Source organism: Onychostoma macrolepis, chromosome 14, assembly GCF_012432095.1.
Source record: "Onychostoma macrolepis isolate SWU-2019 chromosome 14, ASM1243209v1, whole genome shotgun sequence".
In the NCBI taxonomy this organism is placed as follows: Eukaryota; Metazoa; Chordata; class Actinopteri; order Cypriniformes; family Cyprinidae; genus Onychostoma; species Onychostoma macrolepis.
In genome coordinates, this window is record NC_081168.1 from 21,562,996 (window position 1) to 21,586,776 (window position 23,781).

Below are 23,781 nucleotides of genomic sequence, written 5' to 3' on the forward strand. Positions count from 1 at the left end.
GCACATTCTCTCATCACCACTGCGCGGAGACCTGAGGAAAAGCCAAAACTGAATTAAAGTCCAAAACCTGACTTGAAATAACCTAACAAATCAATCGGGCTAAAGCGGTTATAAACGACAATGTAAGTTCACACAATCTAACTAATTTGTGCACACTTATTCTTAATCAGCCCGTATTGTCGATCATGGATCTAATCGATCCACCATGACAAACAGCGAATATACTGTATATGTGCTGTTTAATGCTTTTGAGACATTTTGTTTTCCTCAGTGCATAACTGACATGTCACAAGTATATTTTTTTATCTGTAAATGTTAGAAAGTCATGCAAATATATCCATTTTGCTGTCAGGAGTGGGCTTACGCTAGTGGAGGAGCGCTGCCGCGCGCTAAACAGACGGGGCGCAATAATTCTGAGTCAAATATGCATTTTATGATAGCAGTAACTGTAAAGGGACTATTGTAATGGGTAAATAAAATGTACGCTAATACAGTCCTAATTACTAAGCTCAGATGAGTTAATGTGTGTTTCTTGTAGCAGTTAAAATGTAGTTTTAATTTAGTGATTTTAACTTTTAGGTAAGTGATTGTTAATGCTTTAAAGAGCAATGTTAGATTGTAATGTTCTAATGCTATCTGTTCTAACTATAAAAGATACAGCTGTTATAAAACCAGAGAGAAAGGCTGGTATGTGAGAGAGTCAGTGGTAATATCATTGCATTCCTATTGGTCAGAGCTCAGCTTAGCCTGACAGTTTGCCTGCCCTGAACCAGGTTAGCTTTCCAGCATAAGTAGCCACAGTGACTGAGGTTGATCTTTGTTAAATTTGCTTTATGGAACCAAATCATTTGACAGTGAGTCAGACTAACTGAAATGAGCCTGGCCTATTTGGTAAACTTTTTTTTATGAAACAGGCCTCAAGGCATTTCAAGTCAGAAGACACATAAATTAATTTATGATTTGCTCTCTGTCTGAACCAAAGAAATAAAAGTGATCATATTTTTTCAGTTGCATCAGATTGCATCGAATCGAAATCGAATCGCACTGCATCGTAATAGGGGTGAATCATATCGCATGGCATTGCTAGCTGCTTCATATGTATCTTCAATGTATCGTATCGTTGGCTGTGCATCGAGATGCGTATCGCATCGGCCTCAGTTATGGAGATGCACATCCCTACTATACATAAGTTATGTCACTGCAGAAATTAACTGAGAAACATTTATGGTAAATAAAAATCCCAGTTACCATAGTTACCCATTCATTTCTAAGGGGAAAACTGAAGAGATGTTTTGCTATCTGTAGAAAGTAAAACATGCAGAAAAAAATCTTTTCACTTTTCTGGAATAAAATAATGATAAACACAATTTCTGTGAATCCTAGACTTTGATTCCCAGATGTTATGTGACCCATTTACAGGTTAAATACATTTTTGGTTCCTTGAAGGACCTTTCAGTAAAACGTTTTTAAAAGAACCCTTTTTCTTGGTGTGAAGATTTAAAAAATGTAAAAAATCTGAAGAACCTGTCACCTCTGTAAAGCGGTTTTTATGGAATGGAAAGGTTCTATGAATGTTAAATGCTAATTATTTCATGAAACTCTAGATAGTGCAGGCTCATGAATCTTAAAGTGCCCCTATTATGAATTTTTGAAAATTACCTTTCTTGCAGTGTGTAACACAGCTCTAAGTGAATGAAAACATCCTGCAAAGTTTTAAATCTGAAAGTGCACCGTGTATAAAGGTATTGTCTCTCAAAATAGAGTCAACTCTGAATCATTGAAACGAGTCGTTTTTTTAAAACGAATACCAAGCTGTATCATGTTGACGACAACATGAAACATTAGCATATTGCCTGCCCACTTATTGGTCTTTTTGCGTTGCTCTGAATGAAAATGCAAATTCATTCTTTGCCACTAGGTGCTGCTTTTTGAGCGGTAAAAATAGCTGTTTCCCCAGTAACGCTGTACACAAAGCAGCACTGCGCTCACAAACGCTGCTTTATCAGGCATTACAGGCGTGATGAAATGGAAATGAGACCAATCAGACCAATCACCACAGATTAGCATCATGCAAAGGAGGGGTTTGGAAAAATGAATCGTTGAGGGAATTGTTTGGGAGTCATTGAGCTAGTAAGGTAAAAATAAAGGTATATTACAAGACAATGAAAGTGCTTTTTGACCTTGCATGCATGTCAACCTGTTGTTGGGGACTCCCAAAACCAAAATATGAACCTTTCATTACCCATAATAGGGGCACTTTAAAGGTGCCATAGGTGATTGTCTTCAGAAACATTTTTTGTTATTCTGGTTGAAAGTCTCTTCACATCCTGATAGCAATCATTAAGTTAAGTGGTCTAAATGTATTTGTCTGTATTTCTATATTCTGTGGAAGGTGTAGGACCAAGAAATGTTTGTCCAATTGAAATGCTCGGTCCGAGCATTTTAATTGTCTTTCTTACCTGCCTGTCAACATATGTATTTGCATACCTCTGCGCACCCTGTTCGCGCAGACAGATACATCATCAGTGCGTTCGCGCACACTGTGCAGACAGAGCCAGAATGGCAGGCAAACATCAACAACCCGATCTTCCTTCCTGGTATTGTAGTACTTTTACTAACTGTGCTGTAAAGTTTTCTCACCGGTGAATGACACATGATGTAGACCAGCGCTGTTCCCAGTTCCAGTCCTCGCGACCCCCGCTCTGTATATTTTGCATGTCTCGCTTAGTTAACACACTCGGTTCAGATAACCAGCTTGTTAGAAGAGAGCTCCGTGCATGAACTGTGTTCCGATTGACATGCTCCCTACACAGTGTTCACTGCTCCCTACTCCCTGAGCAGGGAAAATCCGTTTATTTCACTTCAGAACATTCACTCACGGATTTGCGCTGCTCCTCACACACAGACGAAAGAGAAGTGTGAAGTGTGACATAATATACCTCTGTAAATAAATACAATTTAAATTCAGGTCTCGCACACTTTAATGCCCTTTGTATGGAACATAATCATTCGCTTCAAACTGGAATCATGGCGGAATATCTGGTGATGTCCACTTCGCAGGGCACTTATGACTTACGGTTGAATAGAACAACCGTCGGATGTGATAAGATATACAGTGGAGCAAAAAAGTATTTAGTCAGCCACCAATTGTGCAAGTTCTCCCACTTAAAAAGATGAGAGAGGCCTGTAATTTTCATCATAGGTATACCTCAACTATGAGAGACAAAATGAGAAAAAAAAAACCAGAAAATCACATTGTAGGATTTTTAAAGAATTTATTTGCAAATTATGGTGGAAAATAAGTATTTGGTCAATAACAAAATTTCATCTCAATACTTTGTTATATACCCTTTGTTGGCAATGACAGAGGTCAAACGTTTTCTGTAAGTCTTCACAAGGTTTTCACACACTGTTGCTGGTATTTTGGCCCATTCCTCCATGCAGATCTCCTCTAGAGCAGTAATGTTTTGGGGCTGTCGCTGGGCAACACGGACTTTCAACTTTTCGATGGGGTTGAGATCTGGAGACTGGCTAGGCCACTCCAGGACCTTGAAATGCTTCTTACGAAGCCACTCCTTCGTTGCCAGGCGGTGTGTTTGGGATCATTGTCATGCTGAAAGACCCAGCCACGTTTCATCTTCAATGCCCTTGCTGATGGAAGGAGGTTTTCACTCAAAATCTCACTATACATGGCCCCATTCATTCTTTCGTTTACACGGATCAGTCGTCCTGGTCCCTTTGCAGAAAAACAGCCTCAAAGCATGATGTTTCCACCCCCATGCTTCACAGTAGGTATGGTGTTCTTTGGATGCAACTCAGCATTCTTTGAGTTTTTACCAAAAAGTTCTATTTTGGATTCATCTGACCATATGACATTCTCCCAATCCTCTTCTGGATCATCCAAATGCTCTCTAGCAAACTTCAGACGGTCCCGGACATGTACTGGCTTAAGCAGGGGGACACGTCTGGCACTGCAGGATTTGAGTCCCTGGCGGTGCAGTGTGTTACTGATGGTAGCCTTTGTTACTTTAGTCCCAGCTCTCTGCAGGTCATTCACTAGGTCCACCCGTGTGGTTCTGGGATTTTTGCTCACAGTTCTTGTGATCATTTTGACCCCACAGGGTGAGATCTTGCGTGGAGCCCCAGATCGAGGGAGATTATCAGTGGTCTTGTATGTCTTCCATTTTCTAATAATTGCTCCCACAGTTGATTTCTTCACACCAAGCTGCTTACCTATTGCAGATTCAGTCTTCCCAGCCTGGTGCAGGTCTGCAATTTTGTTTCTGGTGTCCTTTGACAGCTCTTTGGTCTTGGCCATGGTGGAGTTTGGAGTTGGACTGTTTGAGGTTGTGGACAGGTGTCTTTTATACTGATAACGAGTTCAAACAGATGCCATTAATACAGGTAACGAGTGGAGGACAGAGGAGCCTCTTAAAGAAGAAGTTACAGGTCTGTGAGAGCCAGAAATCTTGCTTGTTTGTAGGTGACCAAATACTTATTTTACCAAGGAATTTACCAATTAATTCTTTAAAAATCCTACAATGTGATTTTCTGGATTTTTTTTTTTCTCATTTTGTCTCTCATAGTTGAGGTATACCTATGATGACAATTACAGGCCTCTCTCATCTTTTTAAGTGGGAGAACTTGCACAATTGGTGGCTGACTAAATACTTTTTTGCCCCACTGTACATATGAAGTGTGCAGAGCGGAGAGGGTGCAAGGACTGTAAGTGGAAACCATTGATGTAGCCTATTGTAGTAATTTATGTTGTCTCTGGCTGCTCTTTGAGCGTATGTGCGTTCAGGGGCGTGGCTTTGGACGGTGATTGCAGGGAGGGTGGGACATTCGCTTTCAGTGCTATCAGGCTAAAGTTAGCATTTCCCGAGATCTCCTACTGCACCTTTAACGTAACTGATGATATTCACAATGTTAAATGACTTGGCACTAGCTGATTGGTTCATGTTGCATAAGCAGCCAATGAGCTTGCTGATTTACATTTAAATGGCTGGTTAGCAATCACTTGAGCATTTGTAGCTCGACCTTCCCCAGTTCCACCTGTATACATCTGTTAGGGGTTATTTAAGAAATCATTAATAAAGTATGTTTATTAGCAAAACGAATAAGAAAGTTTGGAGGCACGGACAGCATACACCAATAAATAAAACAAAAATCAGCAAACACCGTGGAACCAAATAAATGAGAAACAAATGTTTAAAAAAAACTTCCAAAATCACCTTAGATAAATGGCAGAAGTCAGGCTTTTCAAAATCCTAAATATTTTTAAAACAGGAGCTTTTACGTTTCGTTTTGAAACTCCTCCGCCATTGTCTTGTCTTTCTCTCCTCACTCTTCTTGTCAGTCAGCTCGACTCACTCTCGTCACATGATAAATGAAATTTGATCTGTGATGCGACCGTCGTTCGGTGCCCTGCATTGAGCAGCCGCGTTCAGCTTTAATTAAGCGGCTTAACACCGGTATCACCGCCAACACCGTCTATCGCAGCAAGCCTAATATTAGGCAAAAATAAAGACAAACAAAATGGAGCAGTCTGATGCAACCCACAAGGGTGTGTGTGTGTGTGTGTGTGTTCATACGCTTGCCTGATCGGGAAGTTGAAGTGACAGAAACAGTGACATTCCAGATAAAGTTTGAAAGGAGTAAAGCCTGGGTTAATGCTATTGAGTAGGCTAATATGGCCAAAGAAGATATTTTGTTTTATAAATAAATGTTCATTTAGTGTGTTATGTTACCGCTACCCCTTACGGCTCCAACAAGGTTTTGTTCCGTCCTCCACGCGGTGCCATATAATTATATTTATGACTATATTTAGCTAGGTATAAACTCAAGCACTGACTGAGCGACCGCGATCAGATCCGGTAGCCGTGGACCGTAACGCGCCGCAGACGCGTGCAGTGATGAGCAGATCAGCTCTAACATCACTGAATCTGCTGTTAAAAATGAACCATCCGCGTTTACTTCATCAAATTGCAATCGGTTCGTGAGATCGGCCAAGTGTAGCGAGTACCGATCGAGTCATAAAATGTGATTATCGGCCGATACCAATCTCCGGTCGATCGATGGGAGCATCCCTAGTTATTTTATAAGCTATTTGTGCAGCAGCAGTATCTCTTAAATACTCACAGCACTGTTTCACTGTATGCATTGGCAGTAGCAAGTTCCTGTAATTCCTTTTAGCAGCAACAGCAATAATCTACAAGTACAGCAATAACTAACAGAATCAATTCAGCAGCAGTGTAGCAGATCTAGTCTGCCAAGACCAAATAACATTAACATTGTCATATCCATTACCATGTTAAAATTTTCTGAGTTGTCATGTTAGAAATGTTCTTCGTGAAATCATAGAAGCCAATAAAGAACCTTTATTTTTAAGAATATAGAACCTTTCCTTTACACAAAAGGTTCTTTAGAGTGGAAAAAGGCGCTTTGGATAATCAAAATGTTCTTCATACTAAGAAAAAGTGGTTCTTTTAAAGGGGTCATGAACTGCCTTTGTTTTTATTTTGTACTGTTCTGTGAGGTCCACTAATAATGTTATCAAGATTTTTACATCAAAAACAACAATTTAGAAGTAAGGTTATTTTCTGTCCTGTTTTGAACCCCCTTATCTGAATGCTCTGTTTGAATAGGTGTAGCAGATTGTAAACTCGGAAGTATACGCCTACTCAGGCCTAAAACTAACTTTTTAGCACACCTGCCAATGGCCGGTGACGTGATAAAATTTACTGGCCAAAACTTTTTTTTTACCATCCATGAAACTCTTTTTGCAGTTATTACTACTACAGTGACTAAACATACAATGTTTTTCATTTTTCCTGCTACTGGTATCTCTATAAAATGCATTTTTCCTCAATTTTACCTATTAATTATAGCTATTGAACATTACAGTATAATTGAAAGCTATTATTTTTAACATTTAATAGGCTCTGAAATATATAACAACTTTTAATTTGTGATTTTAAAACAATCTTCACATAAACTATAAATTGTATATGCATAAACTATACAGATTAATCTTTATTCGAGCTACAAAAGTTAATCAGCGACTGGAGCAGTCCAATGATTTCTCTTTTTCTTTTGTTCTTTGATTTACATCAATGACAGACTTCAGCAGGTTTCACTTTAAAATCAGCGCTGTCTCTTTAAAACCTGATGCACATGACGTGGATCCAGGGGCGGATTTAACCAATAAGCGAGGTAAGCGGCCGCTTAGGGCCCCAGGGAATCAGGGGGCCCCATCTGATATTGGCGAAACATATCTGCAGCGTTGAGCAATGTACCCGTTCACAGACATGTGCGCTGATTTCTTGAATGCAGTGACCAGAAGTGTTTAAGTTAGAATCCACTTACCGATCAAAATGCCGAGTTTTTGTGAAGTGCTGAGTTCTGCAAGGTCGGGGATCATCTCATTATAACAAAGTGTAGATAAGATGTAAATAAGAGATTCATTGTGCAGTGTAGAGCTTATTAACAGAACGTCGTGAGATCGCAATGAATTGAAGTGAGAGACTGCTATAGTGATGCTTATGAGGGAGCGCTCTTTGCGCGCATTCTAGGCTGTCTGACCGTCTCAGAACAGAGATATTTACCTCAGTAAAGAAAGTATTGTGTTTCAAGTCACAATTTTATTTATCTTGATGTTTCAAAATGACTCTCTTGTGTGCTTCTCCTAGGCGCGAACTGCCGCGTACTCGTATAAATGTACGAATGCAATGACTGGAGATTTTCCCTTAATAATAGGTTTCATTTTCGATTTTTTTCTCGGCAAAGCCTACAGTATGCCTTCAGAACACTTGGAATATATAATGAGTTGCCTGGGATAATTTTATGTTTGTAAAAAGACTGGAAAGATTTACAATTTATTAAATGGACAAGTGCAATTTTTTTTTTTTTTTTGGATAATGTCTTCATTTGTAATCTCAAAAAATAAGGTAGCCAAATTTGGCTTTAGAACAGCATCAGGTTGACAAATTACTGGTTGTGACGGTACAAATAAACTAGAGCGAGATAGGCAAAATAAGGGTTATAAACACTTAGAATATGGAATGAGTTGCATGGGATAGTTTTATGTTTGTAAAAAGATTGAACATTTTTACAATTTATTAAATGGACAAGTGCACGCATTTTTCTTTTCTTTTTTTATTTAATTATTTATTTTTTAATAATGTCTTCCTTTTGTGATCCGAAAAAAAAAATAAGGTAGCCTAATTTGGCTTTAGAACAGCAGCAAGTTGACTAATTACTGGTTGTGAAGGGATAAATAAACTAAAAACTAGAGCGAGCGAGCAAAATAGGGGTTAAGCATAAAAGGACACATAGTTATTGTATGGGGGCCCCATACCTGGAATTTGCTTAGGGCCCCCAAATCGCTAAGTCCGCCCCTGCGTGGATCTGAAACATATCCGATTTTCTCCAAACTCTTTTCGGTCATTTAAGACTACATTTACAAGGTAACTCGCCAAAACCGTGCATTTTGACATAATTGTGTGTGTTTTCACTTCTGGTGCGCTGTCTGAAGCGGCTCAGCGTCTGTTCAGCCGAACGTGCAGCCTTTCAAACTATACTTCACTGCACCGTTTAGGCAGCGAAACCCCTGTTATGTGTCGCCACATTCTCGGGTTATGAAGAATAAAGAAGGGAAAAATTAATCTTCCGAAATGAATCAGCAAAATCTTCTCAGGTAAAAGTTATTAGAACTGTGTCTAGGGACAAGCGGGCCATCACACTGCTCTGACCTTATCAACCCGTTTGTATCCTATTATTTGAATCGCTCTTGTTGCTTATGACAGAGCAGTTAATCACAATGATCTTATCTTTGGAAAATATTATTTTATTCGCTTATGTCAGAAACAGCGCATGTCTTTAAAAACTGGCTGTTGTTTTCACTACATTGCATTGTTTTATTTCGTAAAGTTGTACCCGCCAACTGGCGACTGACACTGTTACATGTACTCGCCAACGCCAATTTTTACTCGCATTTGGCGCTTGGCAGGTGTTAATTTTAGGCCCTGCGCCCACTGCTATGATTGGGTAACAGTTGTGTATGTTTGACAGCCTACATCATTCACAGATGGACGCATAAATACTCAATATATATCAAATGATCTGTAATAACAGACAAAGCAATAGTGATCACATAATAAAAACAGTTACTTACACTTGTGTGGTGCCACATTGAATCCAATATAGCCGGCACAGCATCGTCTTTTAGTTTCAATGGAGTTTCAGTCGAATTTTATCTTGTTTGTAAACGAACCCACAGTAAAGTGAACAAAGGACCAAGTTCTTATCGACGAAATCTGAAACTTCATTAAAAATAAAGTTCATCGAATAAAGTTTATCGTTTTCTGCATAGGCCTGCGTTCGTCTCTTGTTATTTACACTACATGCGCAAACCGGTGGGCGGGGCTAAACAGGCAGTGATGTAGAAGCAAACGTTGATCATCTTCTGTGGAGGCGGAGTTTAGCCTCACTATTAAATCATAGAGTGGCACATTCCACAACCTATCATTTTGGCTTAAACATACGCTGTTTTTAGACTAACAAGAAAGTATTGAGTTATGAAATTTACAGAATGTTTTTATAGCACAATGACCTCCTTTATATAAAAAGATCAAGGGAAATTTGATTTCTCAGTTCATGACCACTATAAGAATTGTTCATTAAAAGGTTCTTTGGAGAACCAAAAATGGTTCTTCAATGGCATCACTGTGAAAACACTCTTTTGAAACCTTTATTTTTGTGTAGAGTGTAGAAATGGATGGAGGAACTGTAATCAGTTTGTTTTCCCCCACATGTACATTTATCATCGACATGTTTTCAGCAATCTGGCCTGTCTTTCTAAACAACAAGTCTAGCCAATAGTGTGGGATATTTACATACAGAGTTTAAAGTAGGATAAACAGGCTATTTCTCCTGAAAGACAATGGAAAATAGTCATGAAATACAAAGTACGAACTTTTGGTGGAAGAAAAACTGGATCATGTTTTCCAATATAGCAGTACACCTGATTCTAGTTCACTAATATAGTCTCTATGACCTAAATTGGTTATTTTAGGTATTAAAAACAACCAAAATGTTGCTGTGCTCCAGGATCAGGACTGAGAACACGACTGTAGCTGAAGAGGTGACCTTCAAGCCATAAAATGCATAAGGAGCCTTGGGAGCCCCTGGCTCCAGAGTCCTCTGCCCTAGATTAGAGACTTTAGCGGGGGAAGCCAGTCCTTTCTGAGCGTTTCTGTGCGGATTTATGGAGCTCAGGTACGGAACAATTCGGTTACTGTGGAGATTCCCTGAGCTCTGTGTTGCTAAGCAGGTAACATTGAGGAGATGAGCCCTTCTGGCATGGGTTCACATATCTTTCTACCCCTACCGCCTGTCTCTCTCTTTTTGCCTGTGTCTTTATTCTCTGTCGTCAGTGTCTCTCTCTGTCCCTGGAGTCTTCTGGCAGTTCTTCAGCTGTCCTAGTCACTCTTTCTCGCACTATCTGTATATTATACGAGCCTTTTAAACTACCTGCCATCAGGCAAATGTGCAGAGTTAGTGGTCCCAAAAGCGATCTTGCCTTGCCAAATAATAACCCTGAAAAGTCAGTGTATTAATGGTGTGCATTAATTGTAGAGCATCAGATGAATTTGTAAAAAAACTCTATGACATTTTTCCATGTCGTGGATTGCTTATTAGAGTTTCATGAGGTGTTGAGATATTAAAGTTGAAATAGAGACAATATCATTAAAATGGAGCTCAGATAAGCATGAAGGCTGTCGAGAGCTACATAATTGAAAACTTGCTCCAGGCTAAATAGCTCTGGAGCGTTATCTAATGTATACTTTATTATGACGCTTGTATGTACACGACGTGGCCATGTGTTTTTTTTTAGTTTGTTGCATTAGTAAAGTATTAAAGGATTAGTCCAGCTGAAAATGAAAATTGTTAATTTGCTCACCCTCATGTTGTTGAAAACCCATATGAGTTTCTTTTTTCCATGAGTTGTATTGCTGGAATGCCCAGAGTGCTTTTCATAATGGGGACTGGGGTTTTCGAGCTCTGAAAATAATAAAAAAGCACCATAAAATTGGTCCATATGACTCATGTATTACATTCTCTAGTCCTCTGATGTGATGCAATAGCTTCGTGAAAGGAGCGCAACAAAATTACGAAGCCGTTTGCGGAAAATCTTGCCATCAGCGACAACTCGCAAATCTTCAAACACGTTCAGTTCAAACATGGTGTCTAAAAAAAAAACACTCTGCACCAGGTTTGACGACAGTAATGCCAAATGCCTTGGTTTTTCATGTTGTGATTGATCGCATTGTGACAGGTTTGAATAAATGCTAAACAAGTATGACTTTAGTAGACTTGGAATTTAGTGTGTGAGTCATGTGGACTAATTCAGTAGTAATTTTTTTGTTCATTTTGGAGATTGACAGCACTTTTATACGCATTTACTTTTGATGAATGGAAATAACTTTAACATTATCTTTTGTGCTTCATAGAAGAAAGAAAGTCATAGAGGTTTGGAGCGACATGTGTGAGATAATGAGAGTAGAATGTTAATTTTTTGTGTGAAATTGCGGTCAAAGGCTTTAAGGAATTGAAAGCATAGTTAAAAAGAATAGTTCACCTAGAAATGAAAATTTGTTAAAAATTGACTCACCATTAAGCCATGCATGTAAATTAATTAATTAATTTCTTCTTCAGAACAGTTTTAGAGAAATGTAGCATGACAACACTTGCTCACCAATGGACTCTCTGCAGTGAATGGGTGCCGTCAGAATGAGAGTCCAAACAGCTGATAAAAACATGACAAATATCCACAAGTAATCCACATAACCACAGTCCATCAATTAATATCTTGTGAAGCTAATAGCTGCATGTTTGCAATAAACAAATCCATCAAGAATTTTTTTAAATCAAATCGTTGCTTCGATCTATAATATTATTTTTCTCTGATGAAGAACAAACTGATTTACGTTTTGGATGGCTTGAGGGTGGCTAAATTTTCATTTTTAGGTGAACTGTTTCTTTAACTTTCTGTTGAAGAAGAAAGCAGCTGGTCTCACCATGTATTATGGTATGTTTTTTATTTAGGGGTTCAGCTGGGTTTATTTGCAGCTCGGTCAATAATGGTACTTGATAGAAACTGAAAAATAATTGCACAGATTTCAGCCATTCTGCTGATCACCATGCCATTTATAACCTAAATTTAGGATGATGGATTTTTCAGATGGTATTCTGCTTTTTTTAAAAGCGCCAACAGAGGCATTTGAAGTCGTTTCAGGCAGTTTGGAGTTTGTTCCTTTCATCTCCCTGAAGTGCTGAAGTGTGTTCCATTACATTTCTCTCCATGCCAAAACTGATACTTCTCCATCCTGCAGTCTAGAGTATGACAGCGTCTCTACGAATGAGATGATTAAAGATTTGAACACTTCAGCAAGCAAATCACCTGCTACCCAGGCAATCGGGGTTCCTGCGCAGTCTTCAGTGCTCCCAGTACACCTGTATAATAGACTCCATATTCAATAAATTACAGTATAATAATCTACTATATTTACATTTATTTATTTCACTACAATTAATGACAGATTTGACAAAATATATTCAGTTTAATTTACAGGAGGTGTCTTTTTAATGTCACATTTTATTTATTTTGTATTTATTACATTTATAATCACATAACTGTTGCACTTTAAACTAGCACACTTGACTAGTATTTATTTATTTATTTATTTGCCTAGTGATTAATGACTGTTGTGAGGTTTAATATAAAACAAAGATTTGGCTAATGCGTGTCCTCTTACTGTAAAATTGTATTATTTAAATAGTATTTTTATTTTATTTAAATTATAATCATAAGTTTTTTTATTTTTTTATTTATTTAAACCCTAAATTGTATTGATTATTGACTGTTGTAATGTTTAATATAAAAGTATTTGGTTAATTAGTTGTGAATTAGTATGTGTCTTTTTACTTTCAAATTGAAATTTTGAATTATAAATATTATTTTAATAACATTGTAATCACATAAATGGTGCACTTTACTTGTCCAGTAGCTATTTACTTTAGCCATATTTTAAGAAGTGGGGCTAATGAGATGGATCACAATGACTGATGGGTAAATTTCTCTCCGCTTCCTGTGTAAATGTGTTCTTTATATTTTTGTTTTGCAGATTCAGCCAATGCACTTCCTACGATTTGTAATCACATTTAAATTGGTCAGCTGAAATGTATCCGCTGTGTGAGATTATATTGATCTCTTTTAGGTTTCACTGCAGCATTTTTTATTTAATTTTTTTATTTTTTATTTTTAAGTTCTGACTGATGCATTGGCTGCTTTGTCATTGGATGAATATCTGCATTATGGCTGAAGATGTCTGACAGTAAGGGGAAGGTGATCCATCCTACACTCCCTATCTGCGCTTCTCTGGTTGTCAGCCCGTCTCAAACTGCTGTCATGCTCGCCCCACCTGGGATTGAATACTGAAGAATTTGACGGCGATGAAAATTAATTGGAGGCATTTGTTTATGTGCATGGTCGCGATCGCGAGTCCCCAAGCTTGCCGTCTGTCAGGCCGATCTGTCATTGCAGACCTGGATCAGGCAGGAGTCAGGAACGCACAGGTTCCTCTCCAGAATCCCTTTACGATGCCACCGAGTCTCAGCTGAGAGCGTTCAGAGCACTGCAAACCCAAAGTCGTGAAAGTGCCAGAGGATTCTCATTAAAGTTATTGTCTCCCCAGTCCCTCGACTGAACAAGGCTGTCATCTTCTTGTATTATTCCCCTCAAAAACAGAATTATTCAAGCCCTTCCTTGTAATTCACAAGGCGCTTTCTAAAAATACTTTCATTACAGTAAACACAGCAGAGTTCTTAGAAAGGGACAGAAATGGAAAAAAATGAGACCAATTCAGGGTTGTCGTGTTTTTGGATGATTAGAAGCCCCAAGACTGGAAAAAATGTGGTGCGCTGAAGATATAACAGCAGGGTCCCTACAGACTCAAGCTTAAGAGATGTTTATTCTTTCAAAGTCATTGAAGGTGATGTCATTTTTGTGATGTTAAAATACTTTCTCCTGCGACACAAGAGGGTTATGTGTTGCTCCAACACAATCTCATGACCAATTTGTACGTATTTTTACAAGGTGTACGAATTTGTATGACTTCACACATACATTTTTCTTACGATTTTTGTGATGGGTAGGTTTAGGGGTGGTCCTTCATACGAATTCCTATGAATTTGCCACCTCGTAAAATACGTACGACTTTTCAAATTTGTATGAATATGTACGAGTAAGGTCATACAAATTTGTACGAATTAGCCACCTTGTAAAATATGTACGAATTGCCATGAGATTGGGTTGGTTGCTCCTAAAGTATAAAGATCTGCACTGTAAAAAAATAGTTGAGCCAACTTAAAATTTTAAGGCAACCAGCTTCAGCAGATTTTTAAAGTTTTTTAAGTTTACAATTTTAAGTTGGCTCAACTTTTCTTTTCTTTTTTTTTTACAGTGTATTGTGCTTACTAATTTATTTATTTAATTTGTTTGTTTTATTCATTGTTTTATTCGTTTATTTATTGTTTATCTATATTTTCCAACCAATGACAGAGGTAGAGTTTTGACCCGTTTTGATTTGGGGGTTCATTCATTCATGTTTTTTTTTTAGTAATTCAGTTATTGTTATATTTATTGTTTTATTCATTAATTTATTGTTTTTTATGTGTAATTTTATTTATTTGCTTATATTTGTTTTATTAATTATTTATTAATTTATCTGTATTTTACGAACAATGTGTAATGTTTTGGGAACAGTTTTGACTAGTTTGACATTTTATTCATTTTTTGGTGTTTTATTCAATTATCATTTTATTAATTGTTTTATTCATTTATTTATTGTTTGATTGATTTTTTACCATATTATTTATTTGTTTGCATTTTACAACCAATAACAGATGTGGAATGTTTTGGGGAACAGTTTTGACCATTTAAAAAATTCCACAAGGTGGAAAATATTTATTTACTTACTTACTTACTTACTGTTACTATATTCATTCAGTTGTTAAAGGGTTAGTTCACCCAAAAATGAAAATTAGCCCATGCATGTTTTACTCACCCTCAAAGCATCCTAGGTGTATATGACTTTCTTCTATCAGATGAATCCAATCAGAGTAGCATTAAAAATTGTCCTTGCTTTTCCAAGCTTTATAATGGCACTAGGCAGGGTTTTTTTTTGTTTTGTTTTTTTGTTTTTTTTAACGGTCCAAAAGAAGTCCAAAAAAACACATCCATCCATAATAAAATGTGCCTCCTGAATAAAGGCCTCCTGTAGCGAATTGATACGTTTTTGTAAGAAAAATATCCATATGTCTAATGTAATAAACACTTTTCTCTCACTTCTGCTAACTGTCGTACACAGATGCTGTTCCGGGGGATGAAATAGGACATATGCATTGCACATGCACCTCTGAGATATGCTAGTCTCACGAGTTTGTTTACAGGAGCAAAGGAAGCAAAGTTTCCTTACTTTAGCAAATGAAAACCAGTCTCCTCTTCGCTTATATTGAACTCCTCCCAACATTTTTCTTTACAAATCCTCGTTTTGTGCTTCTAATTTGTGAGGTTTTGTTTTGCTGTCTCCCCTCTGCGCTTCTGCATTCGTCACTAATCACCACCACATGCGCTGCGTCTACGTCCGACATCTTCAACAGTTAGCAGAAGTGAGAGAAAAAAGTTTATAACATTTTAAATATGGATATTTTTCTTACAAAAACACATAGATTCATGTGATGCAAGATTTCTGCAGAGTTTAAGTTGAAATTCCAACTTGAAGAAATTCTGACATTCTGACATGCGTTGTTTTGTCATTGTTTGTATTCCTCTCAGGTGTGACCACTGTACTAACTATGACCACTTTGAGTATCAGCGCCCGTAACTCCCTGCCGAAAGTCGCCTATGCCACAGCCATGGACTGGTTCATCGCAGTGTGTTACGCCTTTGTCTTCTCCGCCCTGATTGAGTTCGCCACAGTCAACTACTTCACCAAGCGCGGCTGGGCTTGGGATGGCAAGAGCGTGGTCAATGACAAGGTAATTATCATTAATCATGTCCCTACATGCTTTGTGTTGTTTGGGTGGGGTGGCGTATGGATCAGATTGATTGATGTGGTGACAGTGCAGTAAATTTTTGAGTGATGTGACGTCTCGGAAAAAATGAAGTGACTGATGGGAATTTAAAGGCACTTCAGGTTGATGTGAATTTGGCTTGTCTAGTAGAACACCTGAATACCTCATTTGTTTCTCCTGGACAGCAACGTGATTATCTCTATAAGGCCTACAATATCTATTACTTACGGTGGCCGAGAGAGCTCGACCGGCTGCAAATAGAAAAAAACACCTGCAAATTAAGAAAATAACTTTGTAAATTTGACAACACACGCGCTGCAAATGCTCACAACACAACCAAATAAAGAAACGCACTGCAAATAGAAAGAAACACCTACAAATTAAGAAAATAACTTTGTAAATTTGACAACACACGCGCTGCAAATGCTCACAACACAAGCAAATAAAGAAACGCACTGCAAATAAAATTCTTTATTTGGTTGTGTTGTGAGCATTTGCACCACCTGCTGTCAAACTGATGAAGATGTTTTCTTGATTTGCTGGTGCTTTTTCTATTTGCATGTCTTCTGAAGTTGCAGCGCATTGAGCTCTCTCAACCACTGTAATTACTTGCCTTCCATCGTTTTCTTGATATTGATAGTTTACTTTTTTAGCAAGTAAAAGACCTTTAAGTATAATTATAAATACACCCACTTTCAGGTTGCGGTTCATCTTTTTGCTGTGAAATCTTGACTGATTTTTGTAAACTAAGCATAAGAATACATTTTATATCAAGATGAACACTTATTGGACTGAAGCAACTTGGGTGTACTTGATTATCCAGATTAACAAATATGATCATCAGGCGTTTGAGGAATGTTTCTTTTTTCATCTTTCAATCATTATTGTATTGCATTGCATTATATGTTTTGTCATATTATTCGGAGATATATAGTGACAACTGATGTTTATATCATTTTATTTAACTACTCTGCCATACTGTTATAAAGATCTCAATGATTTATATTACAAGCTATTAAAATTTCATCTTGCTTTTTGGTCAAATACAAATTGCATATTTTTGCTCAGTTTCAGGCATCTGAAAAAAACTGAGATGTTTTTCCCTTCTCATATGAGCTCCATATTCTCATATATCATACTACTGTATATGAGTCATAAAAGCCTGATGTATCAAATATAATACTCCAAAAAAACACACTTTTTTAAATATATTTCTCAAAAGATTCAAAAATGGTATAAATTTTAAAGTTTTTGTTTTCTTCTGACAGTTATTCAATATGTCAGGATTTACAGGGTTAAACAGTGACTTTTACTGAATTGCATGGTTCTCAGATGTTTCTCCTGAAAAACAGGCCATAATTATAAATGTATTATAAAAAATAATCTCACATCTGAGATATTGATATGAATTTGATGTGAAACATTTCTTGTCAAATTCATCTTTTTGACAATCGTTTATTTTACGAGAAACATCAGAGACAAAGTTGATACCTAAATGAATGCTTATGCACATCGTAAATCGCTTTATTTTTACATTTTATGTTTTATTGCATTTCCAATATGTTCCTCCATCTGTTTAGGGCACCTTAGAAAAGATTATGTGTGTGTCATTATGGTTTGCCTTTTTTTTTAAATAGATAGGGGTTGATTTTACAGGTGCTGGTCATATAATTAGAATATCATCAAAAAGTTGATTTATTTCACTAATTCCATTTAAAAAGTGAAACTTGTATATTATATTCATTCATTACACACAGACTGATATATTTCAAATGTTTATTTCTTTTAAGTTTGATGATTAGAGCTTACAGCTCATGAAAGTCAAAAATCAGTATCTCAAAATATTAGAATATTTACATTTGAGTTTGAATAAATGACCATCCCTAGAGTATAAATTCTGGGTATCTCTTGTTCTTTGAAACCACAATAATGGAGAAGACTGCTGACTTGGCAATGATCCAGAAGACGAACATTGACACCCTCCACAAAGAGGGTAAGTCACAGAAGGTCATTACTGAAAGGTGTGGCTGTTTACAGAGTGCTGTATCAAAGCATATTAAATGCAAAGTTGACTGGAAGGAAGAATTTGGGTAGGAAAAGGTGCACAAGCAACAGGGATGACCGCAAGCTTGAGAATACAGTCAAGCAAAGCCGATTCAAACACTTGTGAGAGCTTCACAAGGAGTGGACTGAAGCTGGAGTCAGTGCATCAAGAGTCACCACGCTCAGACGTCTTCAGGAAAAGGGCTACCAAGCCACTTCTGAACCAGAGACAACGTCAGAAGCGTCTTAACTGGGCTGTGGAGAAAAAGAACTGAACTGTTGCTCAGTGGTCCAAAGTCCTCTTTTCAGATGAAAGTAAATTTTACATTTTATTTGGAAATCAAGGTCCCAGAGTCTGAAGGAAGAGTGGAGAGGCACAGAATCCATGTTGCTTGAAGTCCAGTGTGAAGTTTCCACAGTCAGTGATGATTTGGGCTGCCATGTCATCTGCTGGTGTTGGTCCACTGTGTTTTCTGAAGTCCACAGTCAACGCAGCCATCTACCAGGAAATTTTAGAGCACTTCATGCTTCCTTCTGCTGACAAGCTTTATGGAGATGCTGATTTCATTTTCCAGCAGGACTTGGCACCTGCCCACACTGCCAAAGGTACCAAAAGCTGGTTCAATGACCATAGTGTTACTGTGCTTGATTGGCCAGCAAACTCGCCTGACCTGAACCCCATAGAGAATCTATGGGGTATTGTCAAGAGGAAGATGAGAGACACCAGACCCAACAATGCAGATGAGCTGAAGGCCACTATCAGAGCAACCTGGGCTCTCATAACACCTGAGCAGTGCCACAGACTGATCGACTCCATGCCACGCCGCATTGCTGCAGTAATTCAGGCAAAAGGAGCCCCAACTAAGTATTGAGTGCTGTACATGCTCATACTTTTCATTTTCATACTTTTCAGTTGGCCAAGATTTCTAAAAATCCTTTCTTTGTATTGGTCTTAAGTAATATTATAATATTACTAAGATACTGATTTTTGACTTTCATGAGCTGTAAGCTCTAATCATCAAAATTAAAAGAAATAAACATTTGAAATATATCAGTCTGTGTGTAATGAATGAATATAATATACAAGTTTCACTTTTTGAATGGAATTAGTGAAATAAATCAACTTTTTGATGATATTCTAATTATATGACCAGCACCTGTATATGCTGAACAACAGCTATAAGATCTCACTTCATTGCATCTTTATTTGTAAAGTAATTTCTTCTCCAGCAGTTCACTGATATCCTGACTGTAAAGCCTTGCTGACAGAGTCACGTGCCGTCAATGATACATGCGGCTCTATGTACTTCTGCTGCAGGTCAGGATGAGATAACCACAGATTAGTCCATTATGATCTTATCATAGAGCACTGCAGAGTGCAGACTTCACTCATATCCTGCTCATTTGAGCCAGGGGAAACTACAGAGGCTCAGATTACACACAGGGTTCATATAAATCTAATTAGTACAGATTTATTAGTGATTATTCATGCAGAAACTCTGGACTGATTGATTACAGAAGAAATGTCATTTTTATGGTTTATAAAGAAAATGTACAGTATGTGGTGATTGCCTGTGGTTGCTAACATGTTCTAGGTTTTGTTCTAGGTTCTTAATGAGTTCTAGGTGTTTCTAAGGCATTGCTATCTGGTTGCTAATGAATTCTAGGTGTTGCTATGGGTTGTATCAAGTTCTAGGCATGGCTATGTGGTTTCTAACATGTTCTAGGTGTTGCTATGGGGTTGTTAACATGTTCTATGTGTTGCTAAGGGTTGCTAATGAGTTCTAGGTGTTGCTAGGGCATTGTCGTTTAGATGCTAGTATGTTTTAGGTGTTGCTTTGGGCGTTGCTGTGTGGTTTCTAACATGTTCTTGGTGTTGCTAAAGGAGAGCTAATTAGTTTTAGGTGTTACTATGGGGTTGTTAACATGTTATATGTGTTGCTATGGGTTTGCTAATGAGTTCTAGGTGTTACAGTGGGTTTGTTAACATGTTCTATGTGTTGCTAGGGCATTGAAGTATGGTTGCTCATTTGTTTTAGGTGTTGCTATGGGTTGTAACAAGTTCTAGGCATTGCTAGGGTGTTACTATGTGGTTTCTAACATGTTCTAGGTGTTACAATGTGGTTGTTAACATGTTCTGTATGTTGTTATGGGGTTTCTAATTAGCTCTAGGCATTACTTTGGGGTTGTTAACATGTTCTCTGTGTTGCTAACATGTTCTAGATGTTGCTAGGGTGTTCTAGGGTGGTTACTAGATAGTTGCTTACTGTTGAGGTCAAAAATATCTATGATTTCATGGTCTAGATATGGTTCATGGTGCAGATATGGTGTGAAATGTCATGTTTGAAATTCATGGTCAAAATACCAAACTGTATGGGAAAAGTTACGCTCCAGAGTTTAATACTTGGGCTTAAAGATTTTTTTAAACTCATTTATAAACCAATATTGAGAGAAAGATGATCCAAGACCACCATTGGACATTTATTTGCAGACAAGATTTATGACAGCATAGTCAGTTAAAATTAAGCCCAAGCAAAACATTATATGCTATTTTCCAGTCAAATGATTTTAATGACTATTGTGATTTTAGTGCTCTGCAAAGAATTATTATAATCCAGTGAGGTCAACCCTGCAATTTACCGTCACCCTGTCTTTCTGACAGACTACTTTTCCGTCTCTCATCACATCCACAGAATCAAATCTTGAGTCTTATTCTCGTTATCTAGCATTGATTAATATCAGTTTCATAGGGTCTCTTCCTTCCCCTAGTCAGACTCTGTAGCACAAGATCATTGCTTATTCATAAGCCTTCAGATCTCCACAAATCACATTCTTCCCACTAAAGGTCAGTCAGCCAATCAGAAATGACAGCCTGTAGAATTGGCATGTTTATGCAGATTTTGGCACTGTCTTCCTCCGTCACAGTCACAGAGAGTAGATGTTCATTTCTTGGTTTCTTGGTCCAAGTTTTTGGTGTCTAATGCACCTAAAATAGATTTCATCTATCTAATAGATTTGGTGCCACTATAGTGAACATTTTATAAACTTTTAAGATAAAGTCATGTTTTCACTCCAAAATGTTATTTAAAAGTTATTTAAAAGAAAATGAAGCCCCATACTCATTGCAATGCAAACAAATCTTGTTCTCGTTACTGTAATCCCAAAAGATATCACAGTACAAAAATATCTTAAATAGCCAAAAACATGCTTAATGCATGTATGTGTGCATTTACTTATGTATTTATTGATATATATATATATATATATATATATATATATATATATATATATATAAAATTACTATTATTATATTAAACAGTTGCTTTTTCCTTTTGATTTTTGGCTTATTTTCTTGATGGATTTTATGAGATCAATTTCTGAGAGGCACAGAAAACACACCTCACATATACACATAGTGTCTGACTTGTTTACTCAGAATCTGCCACAAAAATTTTATAAAACAACATATAAATAAATTATTTAAGCATGAAATAGACTCTGTGGGATTTTAAAGTGTCATTTCAATTGTTTCACTGAAGGCTGTTTGACAATATGCTCATGTTGTCAGTGTTCATTTTAACATGCACAGCTCAACAAGACATGATTTTCGATGCTATCAAACTTTGTATTGCACTCTAATCTGAATCTCAGCCCAACCAGAACCTTTAGGAGATCTTCACTGATTTCATTCAAGGTATCCAAGTGACATCTAAGGAGCAGCGAGCTGTCAGACTCATTTGCAGTGATTATACATTGTTTAAGTGCAGAATTTCAGTGGTGTTTGAGCTGACAGTGTATATCAAACGTCCCTCTCTTAGTAACCATCCTGCGTTTAGACTGATGCATTACTAGTTCATGTCAGTCTCTTTAATTACCGCAGCGCTGCTTCCAGCGGCGCATTCATCAGCACGTCAGGGAGAGGTGGTGCTCTTGGGGTGAGGGGGGAGGTGGAGGTCTGTCTGTGGCGTTTTGAAGCACCGGGAATGAGAGCAGGGCCTGCAGGCATGTGCCGATAACCCAGCTGGAGAAACATACTAAATGCTCAGCGAGTTCGCCATCAAAACACTTGTGTGAGTTGGTTCTGCTTCACTGCTGTGTCATCTCGTATCACTCAGGGCAGGACTTCTTACTTTAAAGTCAACATGAAATGGCATTTACAAACCGTTTTAATTTCATGATGTGACTTGTTTCCATGTGAAACAGGATGCTTGTGGGGGAAAAAGTATTTCTGTCATGACAATTCTCTGAGAGTTTAGCATGGTGATATACATGGCAATGTTAATGTGTTTGGTCTTGGCAGAATAGATCTTCTACGCTGCTGCTGCGATAGAGTAAGTACCGAGACTTGCTACTGCCAATACAACCATAGACATGCTGCTGCTGCTGCACATTTAACATATGTGAAATAACCCATATATAACATACATGAAATCGCCCCGTAGCAGATCTATACAGGTGGGGCTGGGGAAGGTGGAGGGTTTCTGATGCACACTACAACTGCCACAACAAGCACTAGTCAAGTATTTGAATATTGAGCAGCAAGCTCATTGGCTGCTGATAAGAAAAGAAACCAATCAACTGCACCATGTAAATAATGATATCATTATGTCAGATTGAGTTAGAACCTATCGGCCTGCACCATCTAGAGTTTCATGACAGAAATTTGAAGATGTATATACAATATATTTTCTCATGAAAAATGGTATATATGATAGTGGTGTATGTCAGGGGTGGGTGGGTGTGTGTGTGTGTGTGTGTGTGTATAATTTTAACCTGTATTACCCAGGCTTATCTGTGTGAATTGCATGTGTCTCTTTTTGTGTGTGTGGGTGTGTACACACACGTTAATGGAGAGAGAAAGTTATTATTAATGACTGTTTGTTGTGTGTGGGATCTGTGTGTGAGTGGGGCTGCCACAGCTGAATTCCCGCTGCTGTTATGACAAGAACTTATTGAATCATGAATCTTCCTCCCATTCTTCATCATGAGTCTGCTCATCCTCGACACCTCCAGTTGTCCCATCAACTCATCATAATACCGCTCATGTTTTACAACTTGTGTGGTTTTCTCTGGCAAGTGGATGATGTATAACACACATAGACTGCATTCCCACAGTGTTTGGGATTGACACCCATATTTGAGGCTGGGATTGTCCTGTTCAGATTGAAATCTATCAGTATGAATGGTAGCCAATCCTATTCTTTTAATCACTTAAGCCATACAGGCTATTAGAGAATGTTAACCAAGAGCATACAGTACATAGATATTAATCATTGTTTTAGCAAACTCACATTTAATATAGTTTTATTCTGGTTTATACTACGGGGACGTTGAATGCTTGAATCTGATTGGCTGACGAACGTTCTAAGGTGTACAATTATTTTCAGGGAAACGCACGGCGAACATAGTTCCAGGCAGCTCTTGACCACATTACATGACCATATCACTTCGCCAAATGATTTCTGTTATTTCAAAGGTCTTACAACAGCAAAATAACCAAAACCCACAACGACACTGGCCAAATAAATAAATATAGTAAACAAAAGGATAAAAACGATAAAAAGGATAAAAAAACTTTTTTTTTTTTTTTTTTTTTTATTA

At 37.6% G+C, this 23,781-nt stretch overlaps 1 protein-coding gene across 5 annotated transcripts in view; it reads left to right on the forward strand.

Moving 5' to 3' along the window:
* Nucleotides 1–23,781, forward strand: part of LOC131553528 (gamma-aminobutyric acid receptor subunit alpha-2) — a 102,784-nt gene that overhangs the window by 73,552 nt on the left and 5,451 nt on the right. For all 5 annotated transcript variants that reach the window (XM_058798258.1, XM_058798256.1, XM_058798259.1 and 2 more), the window contains one exon: nucleotides 15,899–16,101. In XM_058798258.1, coding sequence (XP_058654241.1) covers nucleotides 15,899–16,101 — 203 coding nt within the window. The remainder of the gene's footprint in view (nucleotides 1–15,898; nucleotides 16,102–23,781) is intronic.